Here is a 20,605-nt window from a genome sequence, read left to right on the forward strand (position 1 = left end):
AATGTATCTGGATCGTAAGAGACTATACTGGTGGCCTAACATGAAAGCAGAAATTGCTACCTTCTGTCACACCCCGAAACCGATGGCGGAAACGTTCCGGGGCAAAGGTGACTTCATGTTAAGTATCACAATCAATGTACATAGTAAGCATAGTAAACACGAAACAATACATTACATATGAATAATTATATTAGTTTAAAAGTAAAGTGTTACAAGTGTTATACATAAGTATATATGAACAAAAGTGTAGACGTGTCTTCTACGAACTCTGTCTTCGCCAAAAGGATTGTTAGGTACCTGTCTAAAGCGGACCTGAGAATACAAGCAGTTTGAAAATCAACATAAAGCTGGTGAGTTCATAAGCGGTTTTATTTTCTGAAAAAAAAAAAAAAAAAAAAAAAAAAAAAAAAAAAAAAAAAAAAAGACAAGTTTCCTTTCGGTTTCTGAAAAAGTTACGAATCCAAGAAAATCCCATATTTTCTTATATGTAAAGTTTGGTTATCTATTTTGTTACACAATCTGGTTATGAACAACTGTTATCCCAGGAAAATCCCATATTTTCCTAAAAGTTGGTTACCGATCCGAAATGTATTGTAAAAGATGTATTTTGAAAACCTGGTTATCCTTGTGAAGTGTATTAGTTTTAACTTGTATATAAAACTAATAAGTATAAAGTAAACTAGTTACTAACCCATTATTACTAACAAGTAAATCTCTGTTATCCAAATTACGAGTTCCATAACCATACGATAGACTAGATATGGCAATAAGTAGTCCAAATCATTTTATGACTTTCGTCACCCTTGAACCTTTCGGTTTGGCTGTAGCTAGCAGCCAGGTGCGGGGTAGTCATCTCCATATAGATCTATACACTCAAGTCACGCTCTCCCTACCGTAGATTCTGGTTACAGGGTCGGTTCTCCACTCGCATATCTTTGTGGAGTGTTTCCGAGGACGTGTCTCCAATTTATAGGAATAACAAATTTACTAGTAATAATACAGAAAGGTTCTGATACAAACAGTGAATCCTCTATTCATGTATCCCTATGGAGTATTACCGAGGAAAAATCAAATGTACCAATATGTTGCTTTTAACGATAATGATATGGAACAAATCATTTGTGAAATATGAAACATAACAGTTAATAAAGAGTTTCACAAATAGTTTGAAAGCTGACTGTACAGGTTTAACATTTGGTTAGTGTTGTTTCAAATGTTAAAAGCATGTGAATATCAAACATTTTAAATGTATTGAATAGTTTAAGTATAAGATTTTCTTGTACTTTTGGTTGTATTCCCCCCCCCCCCCCCCCCCCCGGTAAAACATTGAAAAGACTTGAAAAAGGATAGGGGTATGAACTCACCAGACGAGAAAACGTGTCGGTTTGGATGCTATGTGTCAGTTCATGGATTGATAACGCGCGAGGTTCCTATGTAAAATGAAATGATACATAATTGTATCTAATTATACTTTGAATCACTAACTAGATAGGATTAAACACTTCTAGACGCGAAAACACTTCAATTTAAGTGTTTGGAGTGACCCGGGTAGCATCTATGGATGTGTATGGCTTGGATATGGAGTTTACTCCCCAAGAGTAAACTCCTTTAGGATTTTACGGTCCAAATGACCAACTCCCCAAGAGTTTACAGCCGTAAACTCATGGTGGTGGTGTTCTTAGTTGCTAATTGGCCTTATAACACTTGTAGGTTGATGCTAGACTTGGTTTCAAGGCTTTTGAATGAGATTTGAGCACCTTAAGGACCATTTGAGGAGTTTGTGGCAGTAAACTATGAGTTTACGGCCGTAAACTCTTATGTTCCATGTTTTAATGTGATTTGGTGGTCCTAGGTCAATTACAATGCACATGGGAAGGTTCTAGGGTTGATTCCATGGCTTAGGAAGTGATTGGGACTTGAAATGACCTTGGAAAAGTATTTTACGGTCTATGAAGATGTTCTTGGGAGTTTACTACCTTAAACACATGATTTTACAACCATAAACTCATGTTTGTTCATGATTCATGGGTTTTAGTGGTTGTAGGTTAAGTATATAAAGTTCTAGGTCCAATTCCAAGCCATGCAAGGTGTTAAAGGCACTTTAACACGCATTGGAGGAGTTTATGGTCTAAGGAGATGTGTTTAAGGTCCAAGAATGTTCTTGGGCTGTAAACTCAAGTTTGACTCATTTATGTATGTTTTGGTGCATTTCTTGAAGGATTATAAGGTTCTATGCACTCATGGAAGTTCATGGAAGCTTTTAGAGGTGTTTAAGGGCAATTTAACACCTTAAAAAGGTGTTTATGGTCCATGAATGAGGGTTTACGGTCCAAGCATGTTCTTGGGTCGTAAACTCATGTCCATACATCAAATGGTACGTGTTTGGTGCTCTAATTACATTCTTGCAAGTCCAAGGGTCTTAACTAAGCACTAGAAGTGATTTGGAGGGGTTTTGGGGTTTCAAAACCCTCTTTAGAGGAGTTCATGGTTTTGGGAGGGTTCCCAAACCGTAAACACATGTTTATGGGTATTTTGAGTAAATTAAACACAAATTTAGATGATAAACAAGCTTAGAAACATGCTAGGATAGATTTCTTACCAAAATGAAGCTTGAAAGGGGGATTTTTGGCTAAATTTCGAGTTTTAGAGAGAGAGTAGTGAGAGAAAGTTATGAGGTGGGCAAAAGTCTTCAAAAGTTGTCCACTCAACCTTTTTATAGGGTTTGGGTTTGAGACCCGATGCAATTCTACCCGATACTGAAGTAGAACGGGGCTTTTGGTTGTACCCGATTAAGTTACCGTAATTACGACTTAGATGAAACTAAATATTTTCCAAATGAAAATAGAAAATATTTTAATGTTTAAAATGTATCCCGACACTTATGAAACCTAAATAGAAGTTGCAATAATTTAATTTAAACAAAGCTAACGGAAAATTTTGGAATGTAACGTCTTTATTAACGGAAACGGGTTATAGTAACGGAATAAATCACGGGTTGTCACACCTTCGTAGGTAAATGTCTTACTTGCGCTAAGGTTAAGGTCGAGTATCAGAAACCTTCAGGATTACTACAACAACCGGAGATACCGGAATGGAAATGGGAACGGATTACTATGGACTTCATAACCAAGTTTCCCAAGACAACGGGTGGACATGATACCCTATGGGTCATCGTCGGCAGATTGACCAAATCCGCGCATTTTCTACCAATCAAGGAGACTGACAAGATGGAAAGGCTTACAAGAACTTACATAAGGGAAATAGTGCGACTGTATGGTGTTTCGATGTCCATTATCTCCGATAGAGATAGTAGATTTACTTCAAGGTTCTGACAGTCACACCTTCGTAGGTAAATGTCTTACTTGCGCTAAGGTTAAGGTCGAGTATCAGAAACCTTCAGGATTACTACAACAACCGGAGATACCGGAATGGAAATGGGAACGGATTACTATGGACTTCATAACCAAGTTTCCCAAGACAACGGGTGGACTTGATACCCTATGGGTCATCGTCGGCAGATTGACCAAATCCGCGCATTTTCTACCAATCAAGGAGACTGACAAGATGGAAAGGCTTACAAGAACTTACATAAGGGAAATAGTGCGACTGTATGGTGTTTCGATGTCCATTATCTCCGATAGAGATAGTAGATTTACTTCAAGGTTCTGACAGTCACTACAAAGTTCCCTGGGGACTAGGCTGGACATAAGTACAGCTTACCATCCATAAACAGACGGGAAAAGTGAGAGAATGATATAAACTTTGGAAGATATGCTGAGAGCCTGTGTGATTGACTTTGGAAAGGCATGGGATATCCATTTACCCCTTGTCGAATTTTCATACAACAATAGTTATCATACGAGCATAAAGGCTGCTCCATTTGAAGCCCTCTATGGCTGTAAGTGCAGGTCCCCACTGTGCTGGACTGAAGTTGGCGACACACAGTTAGCTAAAGGATGAGATCCTGAAAGCACTCTCACCGGTCCGGAAATCATACGGGAAACGACAGAGAAGATCGTTCAGATTCATGAATGGTTGAAAGCCTCTAGAGACCAACAGAAAAGCTAAGCTGACCAAAGGAGGAAACCTTTGGAATTCCAGGCAGGAGACCGCGTTCTATTGAAGGTATCACCGTAGAAATGCTTAATACGCTTTGGAAAGTGTGGAAAACTAAATCCAAGATATGTAGGGCTTTTCGAGATTCTCGCCAGAATCGGCCCTGTATCTTACAAACTTAATCTACCACGTGAACTTAGTAACATACATCCAACCTTCCATGTCTCGAACTTGAAAAAGTGTCTGTCCGATGAGACTCTTGTTATCCCACTCGATGAGATCGAGATAAACGAGAGCCTCAACTTCGTGGAAGAACTGGTAGAAATCATGGACCGAGAGGTCAAACAAACGAAACAAAGTCGCATACCCATCGTGAAGATTCACTGGAAAGCGAGGACCTGAATTCACATGGGAACGCGAAGATCAGATGAAACAAAAGTACCCACATCTTTTTCTCTGATTCACAAGTATCTTTCTTACTTTAAATTTCGGGACGAAATTCCCTCTAACGGTGGGATGATGTGACAACCTGATATTTCAACTCTATGTAACGACCTAAAAAGTCAAGTATGGTAACCACTTTTGATATAATGAAATTAACTTCGAAAAATAAAATGTCCAAAAGTCTCTAATTAATTACCTACTATGTTAGGTGTCATTAAATCGTGATCGTACGTAAAAAGAACGCCCAAATCTGACTTTGTATAAGGATGTTATGAATTTTCCAAGTTCGGCTTAGCAACAGATAGCTAAAAACTCGAAACGGAGATCGAGCGACTTTTGGCCGGAATGACCTAAATGAGAATCGACGGTCTCGACAATGGTTTTTCAACGGTAAAAATTCTGGCAAAAACAGACGTCGGATAATGAAGTTATGAATTTCTAACGAAATTTTCTTACCGCCACCTTTTAAAAATAAATAATAATAATAATTTCAAAATTTTCCGACGGAATCTAAACGAAAGTTGTAGAGCGTAGTCTCACCTACGCTTGGATATAAAGAAACGTCGAAAACGGAGTTCGTATGAAGAAGATATGAATTTTTGAAGTTTATTAAATAATAAAAATATAAATTTTATACTAAATTTCGGTATTATCCGAATGAGGAGTCACCAGGCCGATCCGAGTTACGCCCAGCATACACTCGTATGCCCAGCGTACTCGAGGCCTAGGCCTCGGATCATCCATGTCGCCTCTATGCGAGGCTATGCCCCGTCCCATCCGAAGCTCCGAGGCAGTCGAGGAGGCGGTCACGCATGACGCACTCTTACGCCCAGCGTACCGAGGCGGTTCCCACCCCTTATAAAAGGGATGCGAGGGTTTCGAAGAAATAGCTCAATTTCTCTCAATTTTCTTGCGTTTTGCCTCGTTTTCCGTGCATGTTTTATCCCAAAGCCCCGGTTTCCTTGCTCAAGTCCCGAAGGTCGTTTGTGCTCCCGAGAATCCCGAGAAAATCCGCTTTCTCGAGTCAAAATTCTACTCGGTTTTCATCTCGCCTTCTTCGATCTCTCAAGTGAGTTCATACCCCTATAATCCACACTTTTAAATGTTTTATAAATACTTTTATATGCTTTTAAGGGGGGGAAATACAAGTAAAACCCACGATTATTACCGCGTGTTATATAAAGTTTCATTATACACTTTTTATCAATGGAATCATATGTGATTTATAACTATTATAGGGAAACTTTCATATGCAAAATATACCACGATAACATCTTATCTTTTGAAATAAGAGATGATTTATGTATATATGTAAATCAAACACTCTGCTTATACTATATGTATATGTGTCCATCTTTGGCACTACAAAAATTATACTTTTTATAACAAGTGAGCATTTCACTAGGGATTACTATACAAACGAGACACACTTTTAGAAAACTATAATAGGTATAGTTTTACAAGAACATCATGAACTTTTACATACTAGAAATACTATTTCAAGAAGTTACTTTCATATACAAGAACAAACGAACATTTTCACATGTAAATCTGTTTTATACTAAGTTTTGTGAGACATAAAACTTCACGTACGTTCGAGTACACATTTCAAGTCTTGTATTATATACCAGAATCCCTTGGAAGGGGAGCATGGTGTTTGTGTATATATCTATACGGGATTGACAACCCCGCGCCCTGACTGTTAGCTACAGTACACCATTTGGGGTGACAAACGTCAGAACATTCCAATGCCTGAAGAACGTTGTGTATAGGCATTTCTAGTCAAATAGCATGGTTATAAAACTCACGTGGAGTATCAAAAAGACATTGATTTACGGGGTTTTTCAGACGTATTAGCAATTTTGTACATACATTAATTAACTACTTAAGGCATGAAAAACCTTATCGTGTTACAATTTTGGAACTTCTAAACCACTACCCCCATACGGAAAAACATGAATTTTCTAGAAAAAAACATTGGTCTTGATAGAAGGCTACATTTATACCAGTAGAGAGTATGGGATTTTCTAGGAACCAACAAACAAAAACAAACCATTTCGCTTGAAGCTCATGCAAACATTGTCATTTAATACTTATGAAACTCACCAGCTTATATGCTGATCTACTATTTCAAAACTACTTGTATGTCCCAGGAATTCCGTAATTGCAATTAACAAACAGCTTTTGAAGAAAGGACGCTGCGGCGCTAGTTTAAATTCATATTTTGGCATCATATTGTAATTGGTTTTGAACATGTACCTTTTAAACAATGTAAACTTTCAATTATATATATGATGGTTATATTGCTTTCTGTACTATGTATTCAATTGTTATGTGACCACATGAAGTCATCCGCCCCCGATCGTTTCCGCCATTCCAGTTTGGGGGTGTGACAATTATGGTCTCAGTTGAGAAATCATACAATAGTGGAGATGTCACTTTCTGTGACTAGAGTTGTGCTATTTTCTGTAGGAAGCAGAAGAGATATTGAGCTTCTAGTTTCTGAGCTTAGAGGTAAACCCTATGGGGTAGCATCGGTTGTGATCACCTGAATATCTGGGCAGTATGTCTGCCGCAAGGTAATGTTATAGCATGAGAGGGTCATCATTGAGGTGGTGGAACTCATTTTCTATGATTGATATCGAGTGTAGGGGTGAGGCCTCTGCTCTCATGATAATTGTCATGATGGGACGCTGGTTGGGGAGTCGAAGATGAGGAGTGTGATAGTTCATTAATTTTCAGACTAAGAGTCGTGACTACTACAAGACAGTTGAGATATCCGATAGTGTGTTAGTATGAGATTCAGATGACACGTTGGGAGGATGGTCGAGGAATCAGAGACAAGGTACAAGATAGTGCATTAATTCCAAATTGAGAGTCAGGACTGTTTCGGAACAATCGAGGGATCGGTGTGTCAATTTGAGGAATTTAAGATGACTAGAGGCATTCACATTGGGAGGATTCTAAGGTTTTATCTAAGATGTGGGATATTTGGAGTTGCTTGGTTTCCATCGAGAAGATCATTGAATGATTGTGAGGTTTGTTTCAAGAGTCAAGTGTGATATACCTAGTGAAACAGTCTATAGAGTAGATTATTGGTATGCCGTTGTGATGGTTCGAACCCTGAGTGGGGGAGAACCGGGTATTTTATTGAGAGTATCAAAGATTTGTTCAAGGGGCAATCAATAGAACGAGATATCGAGACCTGTGGTATGAATGCATGAGGCAAGAGTTATTGGTGGTAGAGGCGAAGTGAAGAGCGAGGTAATGCATGATGTACGTGTTCAGGAAAGGATGAGTGCCTCCACGGCAGGTGGCCGTTAGTCAAAGACCTTGTGGTGGTTAGAAATTCTTCAAGGTTGTAATTGTAAATTCGAGGTGGTTGGCTCGAAAGGATAGCTTCGGCGGTTGAGAATTTCTGGTTCAGTGTATGGGTTGTTATATGCACTCTGGGAAGGGTAGAAGTTGATTGGGCAACCAACTTCAGGGTTGGTATGTGTATTCTTGCATGGGTTGTGAGCAATAGAGGAGGGAGTTTCGGATAGTCGTCAATGTGTTCTGAGTCATTGATGATCCCTCCGTGTTTTAATTGAAAATTGGAATGTTCCGAAGTTTCGAGTTGTGTGAGAATAAGATCAGTTATGAGGTTCTGGAAGAATTCATTGCTATATCTGAGTATAATGTCGTAAGTAGGAGATCAGTGGTTAAGGCAAGATATCGTGAGGTTCTGTGATGGTGTACCGAGGTATCCGAGTAGAATGTCATGAATTTCAGTTTATTTTGAGACTTGAGTTATGAGATGGAAAGTGGAGTATCAAGTGACTATAGTTCCAGTGGGAGCCCCTCAGCTAATTGTCATCAACGGGAGTATCCAAGAATGTGAATTGCAGCGAGAAAAGTGTTGGACACGACAGTTGTCATCAGGAGTAGTGATGCTTAACCTGGGTGGGTTTGTGTACCTATTTATGTTGAGTCGTGGAGTATTCGATAGTGAACTCAGTGGGGTGATGACTCGAGTAGGAGATTAAGGGGATAAGTGGGTAAGTGGACCCGAGTGAGAGTAATCACTTCGGATTATCTGGGAAAAACCATGGAGTAATCCCATGGAGAGTCAGAGAGAGAGTGGTGTGATACTACGGGGGGGCGTAGTGTTCACCAGTCTGCAAGAGAGTATCGTGATACTACAGGGAGCCATAGTATCCATTAGTCAGCAAGAAAGTGTTGTGATACTACGGGGAGCTGTAGTATTCATGAGTCAGTGAGAGAGTGTAGTAGGCCTGCAGGGAGCCGTAGCCTTCACGGGTTAGTTTGAAGGAGTGTTGTGATACTACGGGGACCCGTATTATTCGCTAGTCAGGGCATGACCCATAAGAGTTTTTAGGATTGAGTAGCCTTATTCTTTGAGTTTTGGGAACCTGGTGGTCGGACCAGGGGCAAGATTGGGGTCTCCATATTTGTCGGGGATCATTATATTCTGAGTTAAGTTTTGCTTATCGCAATCGAGAGGAATTAGAGGAGTGATGACGTGTGGGTTGCAGGTCATGGGTCATGAGTTGAGTGCTTCATTGGGACGAGTGGTTCCAATTATGTGTCAGACCAGACTCTCAAGTTTGAGTTTGGCTTTAGTCGTGTATTGAGAAAGCGGACGGGATTCTAGATTCAGAGATGGGTTTCATTTTGGGGAGTATTGTGTGTTATCTGATGTCTTAAACCTGAGTTGGTCAGTTCGTTTGTATGGGAAGGACCGCGAGGCGCGTGGAACTAATGAGTAGTAGACAATAGAGGTCGAGGAGGAGACGATTTCAGTTGGAATTGTAGTATTCGCTTAGGGTAAAGCGAACTTCATGACTGGTGTGTCACAATGGGCCGAGATAGTTGTTGTGAGAAGGAAGTCAGTGAGATGTTTTGGGGCATGCAAAGGGTAACCTTTGGAGGTTCAACTGTAGGGTCGGGGTTGATCTGGTGCTCAGTGTTGAGAGGGATATCTGAGAAAGAGCTGGGGCTTATGATTGTTAGATGTTAGAGGGTATTACTGAGAAAGCATGATCATTTTCTTGTGCATGAGGATAGGGTGTTGAGAGCTCTTTGTTCAGATGGATTTCGATTGCAGTACAGTGGATGGGTCTCTAGTGTAATGTGACCCTTTCGCTCCTTGGAGTATGCTATGGATCGTTTAGTATGTCTGGTATGAGTGATTGGTAGCCAATTTTTGGACTTTGACTTTTTTCTATGAAGACGCAATGAGGGAATCAGAGGTGCAGTGAGTTATCAGAGTATGTTATTCAAGGAGCGAATAACATGGTGACAACCTGAAAGGGCGGCCTAGTAGTGAGGTAGGCCACTAGAGTTTCCAGATTATCGGGAGTCAGAAGGGGTATCGTAGCGGCAGAATGGTATTTCCTCTTCCGGGTTTGGTAGTTCTTGTTTGGTTTCAGGTGTCCATGGAGGAGTTATATGTGTGGTATGAGATCCTTTCGGTAGTACTTTTCGGGTTTTTGGGTTTGATCTATGTAACGTTGAGAAGCGATTTCGAGAGCGAAATCTAATTCAAGTGGGGGAGAATTGTAACATCCAGACTTTCAGGTATATTATTGAGTGTTTTATTTTTGAGATTTTTGGAGTGACTCGACGAATTATGAGTCCAACTCGTCGAGTAGAGTCGAGTTGTCCACGTGACATTAATGAATGGACTCGAGGAGTCAGAGAGTCAACTCGCCGAGTAGGTTCTGGGCAGAGAAACCTTAATTGCTCGGGGTTGGGTCCTATTTAAAGGACCTTAAGCCACCTCATCAACCTCCTTCCCTCTAGAAAGGAACCCTAATCGCTTAGAGGGAGCTAAAAGATAGAATAGACATAATTTTGGGCATGTTGTGACCTTTTGGAAGAATAAGTGGAGAGCATTAAAGCTTGGATCAAGAGAAGGCTTTTGGATCCAGAGATTCTTTGGAGTTTTGCTTCAGTTGGAGGTAAAAAGATGCTATCTTGATTATTTCTTTATGACATCTTGTTTTAGGGAATTTTTAGGGCTTTCTTCCATTTATCTTGTGTCATGGAGTGATTTGTGCATGGCTTGAGGTTGGAACCTCAGATATGGACTATAAGTGGCCTTATGAGTCCATAGGCTCGAGCTTTATTGAGATGGAAGCAAGCTCTTATGCATCTAGTCCTTGTTGGTGCATGTATTGGCATTATGAGCCTTATATGCCATGTATGAACGTAAAGCTTGCAGCTTTACGTGCTTTTCGAGCCTTAGGAGGATATGTATGGAGTGTGGGGTTGTATATCTACTTAGAATCGTTTAAATGTGGATTAATTTTGAATGGACTCCCGAGTCAATGGCCTGACTCGACGAGTCAGTGAAGGTTTGTCCCGATGAGCTTGATCGTCCGATAACTCGGCGAGTTGGGGGGTCAACTCGACGAGTTGAGCTGGACTTTCTTGAGACTTTTGAGGAAACAAAGGGACTCGACGAGTCGCAAGAGTGCACTCGACGAGTCGGGTCAAACATAGACTGTTGACTCGAGTTTGACTTCTGTTGACTTTAGGATTTAGTCAACATGAGTATTGGAGACCTTAGAGGGGTAAAATGGTCTTTTACCCAGTTCAAGAGTTAGAGAGAGAAGAATAACATTTGGTTACTTAGATTCGGGAATCGAGTACTTATTGAGATAATTAGCCTATGTGTTAGGCGGTGGCTAGTTCGAGATTCGAGTGTGAGGATGATTTCTTGCTCTCGAGGTGAGTCTTCTCACTATACTTACCATGAGTGGTATCCTTGTGTGACTGAGATGTCTTATGTTTTTATATTGAGTACTGTGATATCCTACATTATGTCTATGTGATTTATGTTGTGTATTATTCTGAGCTTACTAATTTAGGACCGGAGGGTCCACCCGAGTTAAGGGACTGGAGGGTCCCACTGAGACACATTGATCGGAGGGTCTTACAGTGTTATAGCCTCGAGTGGCTAATGAGTTGTGTGTGGTATTTTGGGGAACTCATTAAGCTTCGTGCTTACCTTGTCATGTGTTCTGTGTTTCAGGTTTTTCTCAGGATTGCGGGAAGGCACCGGCTTGATTGTATACACTAGTGAAAGAGTTATGTTTTGAAGATCTGGATTTTAATCAAACAATTATGGAGTTGCGAATTTGTAAATTAAATAAATGAGATTTTTGTGAAATGTGTTATGAGAATTATGCGATTTTAAACGAAAAATTTTATTTGAAAATTTACGATGTTACACAACAACTAGAGAAAAGGAGAAAGAGCGTATGATACCAATGGTGTGAACAATTTGGCGACCAGAAAAGAGTACAAAATAGCAATGGCCTTAATGGGCAGCGATGTTCTTCTAGTTAGTTACGAGAAAAAGTATTTTGGAATCTGGTGGCCGGAATAAACTTTTGATTTTGGTTTAAACTTTTTAGTTTTCTTAACTCAAACTTGGGCTAAATTGTTGTAATCTTGATTCGATTGTGAGTTTTTATAGAATTTAAGTATCCTTATATTATAGAATCCTAAATAAACAAGGTTGATTTTGATTTTGTTTGTGATCCTTCCGAAAATTTTGTTACCGGGTATTTCTATCTATATTATATATATTCACATGATCTTGAAACTGGGGGGGACAAAGATGTCATTCTACTATTTTTTTTTAACTTGAATATCAGATTGATGGGTATATACAGGTATTAGAACACCAAAAAGCGGGGAGGCCAGGCCCGTAAGACGGTCCGCCACTACTTTCATGTGTGTTATTTAAGGAAGTTCGCAGGAGAAGTTTATGATGTGATTCCACTTTCAAAGATAATGATTGATGAGAACAAGAGGTTGATTGAAGAACCTGAAGCGATTGTTGACTGTAAGACAAAAAAGTTACGACGTAAGATGGTGGAATTAATGCTTGTGTGATGGAAACACATGTCTAGGCCAAACCTCACATGGGAGATAGAAAGCAAAATGGGGAGTCATTATCCACATCTGTTTGCTGATGCATGATTCCGTGACAGAATCATCCTATGGTGGAGAGAATTGTAATGTCCGCGTTTTTTCGCTATGAATTAATAAGATGATGTAATTGTAATGGTCAACAATTGTAACCTTTTTATTAAATAAATAAAGAAAATTGTTTGATTATTATGTGTTTTATGTGTAGTTATATGTAGTATACATGTTTAAAACAATATAATAAAATACGAATAAACTAGAAGTCTTAAATTGAATAATAATTAGGCTGGATAACCTTGATGAAATTCGAAGTAGTCGGGATGAGGATTATGGGGATATAAGGAACGCTCAAATCAGGCTTAGAACGAAGATGTTGTGACCCGTTGAAGTTTCATGTTCGACCCGATATGACAACCTGTGTCTTAAAAAGTGAAATTTCGATAGGTTGCTTATTAGCCTAAGCAACCTGAATGAAATTCGTAGTAATCGTAAAACCGAGAACGTGTATAAAGAACATCCAAATCTAACTTCGTATGAGGAAGTTATGATTTTTCGATGTTTCAACGCAGTTGTGTTAGGACATAAATCGAATTGTAGATCGGTTGGTTTTTGTCGAAACAATCTAAACAAGAGTCGAAAATCTTATTAATAGGAGTATGTTGATATAACGACAATTTAGAAAAGATGTCGTATGAAAAAAATATGAATTTTAAACGGAAATTAGCAGTGTCAGCCTTCCAAAATAATAAATAAAAAATATATAGAGAATTAGCTGACATAGTCTAAATAAAAGATGTAGATCTCGTTGATAGCTTCACGCGGATATAAAGAGCGTCAAAAATGGAGTTCGTATGAAAAAGTTACGGATTTTTTGAAGTTTTATGAGTGCACCTCGCACAAAAAAGGCGTAACACGCATGTTTCTAGAAAGGCCACGTCGTCCCAGTAGAAAATCACCATGTGCAACACTGAGAGAAGAGGATTTCCGATGAAGGCATGGTGTGGTGCGCCCCATGTCTAGGCACGATGTGCTTTTAGATTTTGAGCCCTATATAAAGCCTTTCGTCCCTTATTCGTTCCACACACCCATACAAGTCTCTCTCTCTCTCTCTCTCTCTCTCTCTCTCTCTCTCTCTCTCTAGTTTTTCCCTACTTTAGCCTAATTTTTCCCTTAGTTTTCATTCTTCGGCTAAGCCCTGAGGCCCTCAGTGATCGACAAGTGGTAGCTATCAGGTCGGAGCTCTGCGAGTACGATTTTCAAACTTTTTCAGGAAAAACCTCTGTAAGTTAAGCTACACTCTAGTATTTTCAGTGTAACTTATATTTATCAGTATATCCATGTCGTTATACTGATTGATCTACTTACAGGGGTGATGCCTAGGCTAGATTTAGTGGTTGTTTAAAGTGTGATTTCTAAATAGTATACTCTATATACCAAACAGACCCTACCTCCAATATGATCTTACCTGGTTGCTCCTTACTTGATATATCTTGATGTAGACATTGAGATTATTGAGGAATCTTGACTATACTTAGTCACGAGGAATATTAATCAAAGACTTAGTGATAATTGAACTTAGGTCACATCAAAGGAAAGGCTGAGTATTGAAGCAAAGCGCTGCCCAACTTTTTAGTCATTTAATTTAACAAGTGAGTGCATAATTACATTCATCTTACACATAGATATAACATATCTAGATGATTAAATGTTACATGCGCCTATTATATGAACTACTTAATATATGTGTTAGATAGATTACATAACTTTTACTTGATTTAATCATACATGTATTTTCTTATATAATTATAGAAATTATATTGGGTAGTGATGGGTGATGAAAATGATGAGATGATGATGAGATGACTTGACTATTGATGAACCGTTCATCCAGTAGAGTATAGATGACGACCACAGACTATTCTAAATAGTCCAGTGGAAACGTTAGTAGGCTCACAACCTGTAGGTGGTAATGAACTATATGTTCATTTGATGTACTTTATCCCCCATGTTTGCCTTAATGGACATATATTGCTAAAGGAATCACCCAAATAGTATTGTCTATTGAGATCAGTAATTTAGGACCAATATGTGAGAGTAACGGGAATGGGTAATCAGGTGAATCATTTGATGTGAACTATATAATTAAAAAAAAACTTAATTATTGTGGGTTGAAAACCATATGTACTCACTTATTCCTCAAATCTGACTCACTCAGTTTCCTTGTATCACAAGAAGCGGTACAAATGCACAGGGATAATGAGTGATTAGAGGAGTTTGTAGGCCATTAGTACAAAATAAATGTTATAAGGCCTCTAAGATAATGTTTATGCTTTTGTATCTATATTGACGATATCATTTCAATGTTTTATATATAAATGAAAAATGTTTCTTCAAAAAATATATTATATTTTGGGAACAAATTCCATATTAAGTTTTATATTCTGAAATAAATAAAACATAAATAAAAAAGTTTTAATATTGCACACTAGATGATCCAGCTAAGGCTTTAATCCAAACTCGCCACAAAACTTGGTCATTTACTTTTCCTAGTTTATTGCAGTCTTTTTATCAATTGAATATAGCAGAAAATTGCCCCAAAATACCCTTTTTCTTCATCCACTGTTTACCCTGTTTTGTTGCTTCTTCACAGAAAAAGACAGCCTCCTTTTCTCATTGACAGCCCTCTCTCGCAAGCACGCTCGAAGCATTCTCCCTCTCTTTCCATCGCCGATGAAGTCTTTTGGGAGATACAGAAACATACACGACGATTCTTGATTCCCCATCTCATAGTTTAATTCTCTCGATTCCTAACTCCTCTTTACATAATTAACTCAATTCATTCTCTAAACCTAAGCAAATGTATTAATCGATTGTCCTCTCCACGTGGTTGTTCATTGCCTCTTTAGCGTAGACTTGTACTCCATCTAATTTTTCGCAAAGCATCTCCTTCAAATTTTTGATTCGTCAAAACACTTCCGTTACAACTAATTAACTACGGGGGATGTTAGTAGAGTGCGTATTCTATTGTATAGCTCTAGTATTATATATCCCATTTAGTATTAGCTCAATTATGGCCCAAGGCCTATACGTGTATCGTGTATATATGTTTGTGCATCATCTCATTTGAATGCAAGAGGTTATTCTCTATAACATGTGCTTCTAGTTAGATTTTTTAAAATTTATAAATGTTGTGGGTGCAAATGATTATGTGGTATTGATCAAACAGCTTCGCCCATTCAAAAGTGGTACATTGATACCATGAAAAAATTACAATACAGTAATTGAAATGCTAATCTGAATCTAGCAAGAAAAGTATTGGACAGAGATTTGTGTATTACTTGAATCAATTCAATGGCAACAAGTACACTCGTTGAATATTTAAACAAAAGAATAGTAAACTCAGTTTATATATAATAATTTAATAACCGATGTTGGCATGGCATATCAGTAACATGTATATTCACCGCAAGCCTCCATGATCGATGCTTTGATTGCTTTCTGAAGATTTCCCTTGGTGCTCATGTGTTGTTTCATTAGATGAATAAAACCCAGAGTCATCAGCATTCCATGTTGAAGAAGAATGATCGGACGCTATAAATTGGCCAAAAGACATTGGAGGTTTAGGCTCAGAAACAATTTTCCATTCACCTTCAAGCATAGAGGCAACTGAAGACATCATGGGACGATCATTCGGGTCTTCTTGAATGCATAATAGAGCAATACGCATCCATTCAAGAGCCTCATCGACAGGACAATCATCCTTCAAATTTTCATCTATCAGTTGCTCTGCTTTACCTTCTTTCCACGACATCCATGCCTTCAATTGTCAAATATGGTCTATGATTAGATTTTTAAACTACATGGTGTATATGGTAGATATCTGCTTTCATATTTTTCAACTTATTGGAAAACTAAAAGAACATAATTGGCTTACATAGGAGAGAAGTTTTTGATCATGCTCTTCGTGGAACAACCTGTTGTTTTTTTTCCCAGACATTATTTCAAGCAGAAGAACACCAAAACTATACACATCAGATTTGATTGAGAACAATCCCTCCATTGCATACTCCGGAGCCATGTATCCACTATCCAAGGATTATATATAACTAGTTACAAATAATATAAAGATTTGAACATGTCAATTGTTATCAAGTAGTATAAATTAAAAAGACTTACTAGGTCCCAACGACTCTATCAGTATTAGCTTCGATTTGATTTGTTCCAAAAATTCTAGCAGTGCCAAAATCTGATATTTTTGGGTTCATCTCCTCATCTAGTAGAACATTGCTAGCTTTGAGATCTCTATGTATGATCTTGAGGCGAGAGTCTTCATGAAGATACCGAAGACCTTTTGCTATTCCATTTACTATCTTAACACGCTTAGCCCAGTTCAGTTCCTTTGCTTTTTTAGGATCTTTTTCATAAAACGAATTCTAAATTAAAAAGAATTAAATGGGTAGTAATTTAACAGACTCTAGAAGAACAAGAGCAAGAGAGGGAGTTATATAGGGATGGAAAACAAACCAAAAAGGTAATTATCGAGACTACTATTAGACATGTATTCGTAGACAAGAAGCCTTTCATTCCCTTTCATACAGCATCCCAAAAGCCTAACAAGATTCTTGTGTTGAAGTTTTATAATTAGTTTGACTTCTGTTTTGAACTCTTGCATTCCCTGACTGGAGTTGTGGGAAAGTCTTTTCACTGCTATCTTTTTACCATCCGAAAGCTCTCCCTATGATCAAATTTATCACTCGTTAATATAAACTAACAAAACAAAATAAAACTGGAACGCATATCGATATAGTTTTGGTTAATTCTTACCCAAAAAACAGGACCAAAACCACCTTCTCCAAGTTTATTTGCAACTGAGAAGTTGCTAGTAGCAGCATTCATTTCATTTAATCTAAAGTAAATTATCTCCCCAGTGTCATCGTCTAATGCGTCAAACACCTCTTCCTTGTACCCTGCACCATTAACATTATTCCAATCCTCGGTCATTGTAACAATTAATAATATACTTCTTTCCGTATATGAAATCAATCTTGGATATCAAAATATATTTTGTACAATTACTTAAATCTTGATTAAATCTTAGATATCACGCAAGGTATATAATTATATATGAAATCAATCTTGTATATGCTGACCTTTTTTACTACGAACCCATAGCCAGATAAAAAAGGTGGAGATTGCCAATGCTACTGTTGCAGCTGCTATGGCTGGGCCGATTACATTTGATTTATTTTTCCCTTCACGGATCTAAATATCAAAAGACCGATCGACCTTATGTGCACCATGCACGAAACTAAAGAAAATATCTAATCTACAAAATAAAATAAAGAAAATCACATGAACCTGGAGTTTGAATTGTAGACGGATTCCTTGGTGGCATTGGAGGATCTGAAAAGTTGACAAGATCTATGGCGTATCTTAGGAAACATGAGTATCGATAGGAAACTACTACTTCAGCATTTCCACTACAACATGTTAGTAGATAATCAGTAGCGTTCATCAAACACTCATGACATATGTCGTGAGATATATTCGGAAAGCATTGCATAGTCGCTTGAATACTCCCCGTAGACCTTGGTAAAATGATAGCATCAGAGTAAGATGTTCTATAGTACCCATCTACAGCTGCTTTACCCTGTAACTCTTTGAATAAGTTTCCAACTGCCTCAAGGACTGAATCCGAGTTAGAGATATAACTTTCTCGAATGGATAGAACTTCATCGTTTCTCTCAAATGTGCTATTAGAGTAGGTTAACATACACGTACCATAATACCACCCTGTCGCTTTCTTTTGGTTGGGGCAATCACGTCTTATGCGTTCGGTAGCAGACTTCACACATCCAAGACAGCTCTCGACATCAAAGTCTCCGGGGCATAGGGCAAGGGCATAAGTAGTGGTGGTGCTCTGATCATCGTCTTGTGAAGAATCTGAATATGCAGTAAAGAAACCATTTCCATTATGTGATTCGATAAGAGAAGATAACGTATCGTTGAGGTTCTTTTGATATGCACTGTTTTGCTTATAAGTACCCTGGGTTCCGCAGACAGAATCTCCATGGGTAATGGTGAGAACGGAAAGATGTGTAAGAATGGTGAACTGAATTATAAGTAACACCCAATTTGGAGAGGCCATTACAGTTTTGTTTCTTTTTTGGTGCGAACTATGGGGTGGAGTATAAATGGCAACAGGCCTATTAAAAACTTCGATTCCTTAACCATGAACGTAGGAACTAGCTAGGAAGCATCCTTGAAAATTCAAACAAGAGCTGAAAAATGAGGGATCCCCCATGGCCCAAGTTTTGACTTCTATGAAAATGTGGTCGACGAAAGAAAATACGTGGAGTATAATTCAAAGACGATTGGAGTGGAACATTCATACAAGCGATAAAATTCAACAGCAATATTTTCAACGCAAGTAGAACCACTAATTTTGTAAGAATATCTAGGCAGCAAAATGAATTATAAGCACAACCAAGTTTCCAAACCGTTCAAAAAACTCCAATTATGTTTTGTCTGTTCAAGAAAACTCAACGAACTTGCCTTTTGTCTGAAAAAAGCTCAACTAACTTACACTTCTCATTTATGCTCAACCGGCTAATGAAAGTCAATGAATGACATGGCTTATAACGTGTAATTAAATATCGGAAAATGACTTGTAAGACCATGCACGAAATTTCAAAACCCCAATCATGTTTTGTTAGTTGAAAAAAACCCATCAAACTTACATTTTTGTTCAATTCTCATTAGAGGCAAATGATGTGGCATATGACGTGGCATTATATTTAATGATATGGAATAAACAGATTAGAATTGCCCTTTATATCTCGATTTAGGGTTTGGAGAAGAAAAAAACAAACGACGTTTGTGTTCGATCTCATGTAATATCTACTTTTTCTTCTTCCTCTCAATCGTTGATGTCCAACTCAAGATCTACAAAGAAAATATTTGATGATGCAAACTCTTGTGGATGTAGATGCCTTTCTCGGATTTAGACATCTAGAATGGAGGATCATCCAGAGATAATGTTTAGGGCTTGTTCGAACAGATGAGTAAGTGTAACTGAAAGCTTTATCATGTCCATTTTAATAAGGTTTTGTTTTTGGAAGAAACCAAACAAATAGATAGAATATGGACATGATAAAGCTTTCAATTACATTTACCCATCTGTTCGAACAAGCCCTTAACTTTTTTCTCTAGATGATCCTTCGTTCTAGATTTCCAAATCCTTGAAGGGCATCCACATTCACAAGGTTTTTCATCATCAAATATCTTCTTTGTAGATCTTGAGTTGGACATCAACGATTGAAAGGAAGAATAAGAAGTAGCTATTACAAGAGATCGAACACAGACGTCGTGCTCCAAGCCCCAAATCGATATATAAAGTGCAATTCTAATATGTTTATTCCATGTCATTAAATATAATGTTATGTCATTTGCCAACTAGTTGTATACGTAATGAATCTAGTTGCCTATAATGAGAATTGAACAAAAGCGTAAGTTTGTTAGGTTTTTTCAACAAACAAAACATGATTGGGGTTTTTTGAATGGTCTTGAAACTTCTTTGGTCTTGCAAGTCATTTTCCGATATTTAATTATACGTCATAAACAATGTCATTCATTGACTTTCATTAGTCGATTGACCCTAAATGAGAAGTGAACGGAAGTGTAAATTAGTTGGGCTTTTTTAGATAAAAGATTAAATTCGTTGGGTTTTCTTGAACAGACAAAACATAATTGGGTTTCTTAAACAGTTTAAAAACTTTGTTAGGCTTATAAGTCATTTTCCTTATCTAGATCCATTGGAACTTTAGAGTTTAGACACACCATGATTAGTATTATATTATTTATATATTATATCAAAACATCAACATATTCAATATATTTATCATAAAAAATAAAATTAATATCCCCTTCTTTAATAATAAAAGTGTACCTTAAATCCACGTGCATTTACCTAAGCCAGCCCTCACACTTTTTTCCTGCTCTTTTTTTCATTGTCATTTACCGAAAATACCATTATTTTCTCTCTTAAAAAATTGATTTCTGAAATGAAACTTCCTATTCTGCTGCTCCTATTGACTGGGTATATACATGCCCTATCATATCTGTTATTTAAGGTATACTTAAGGTATTAAGGTATGTG

General features: G+C 37.9%; 1 protein-coding gene across 2 annotated transcripts; it reads right to left on the bottom strand.

Moving 5' to 3' along the window:
* Positions 1–15,682: 15,682 nt before the first annotated feature.
* Positions 15,683–18,706, bottom strand: LOC145012732 (cysteine-rich receptor-like protein kinase 15). Of its 2 annotated transcripts, XM_078971516.1 has the most exons (7): positions 17,806–18,706; positions 17,598–17,699; positions 17,272–17,414; positions 16,972–17,182; positions 16,624–16,861; positions 16,382–16,532; positions 15,683–16,264 (listed from the first exon to the last, which is right to left on the bottom strand). In XM_078971516.1, exons 1-7 carry the CDS (start codon positions 18,593–18,595, stop codon positions 15,908–15,910), a joined length of 1,992 nt encoding a protein of 663 aa, XP_078827642.1. In that variant the 5' UTR covers positions 18,596–18,706; the 3' UTR covers positions 15,683–15,907. The 2 variants fall into 2 exon arrangements, with proteins under 2 accessions (XP_078827642.1, XP_078827644.1); XM_078971518.1 differs by lacking the exon at positions 17,598–17,699.
* Between the last annotated feature and the right edge of the window lie 1,899 nt (positions 18,707–20,605).

Source organism: Lactuca saligna, chromosome 8 (assembly GCF_052625555.1).
Source record: "Lactuca saligna cultivar CGN05327 chromosome 8, ASM5262555v1, whole genome shotgun sequence".
NCBI lineage: Eukaryota > Viridiplantae > Streptophyta > Magnoliopsida > Asterales > Asteraceae > Lactuca > Lactuca saligna.

Coding starts and splice junctions, on each gene's coding strand:
- LOC145012732 (XM_078971516.1), bottom strand. CDS start 18,595: ATGGCCTCTCCAAATTGGGTGTTACTTATAATTCAGTTCACCATTCTT. Junction 17,415..17,597: donor ATGGGTTCGTAGTAAAAAAG/GTCAGCATATAC, acceptor TTAATGGTGCAG/GGTACAAGGAAGAGGTGTTT. Junction 16,265..16,381: donor ATCAAAAACTTCTCTCCTAT/GTAAGCCAATTA, acceptor TGACAATTGAAG/GCATGGATGTCGTGGAAAGA.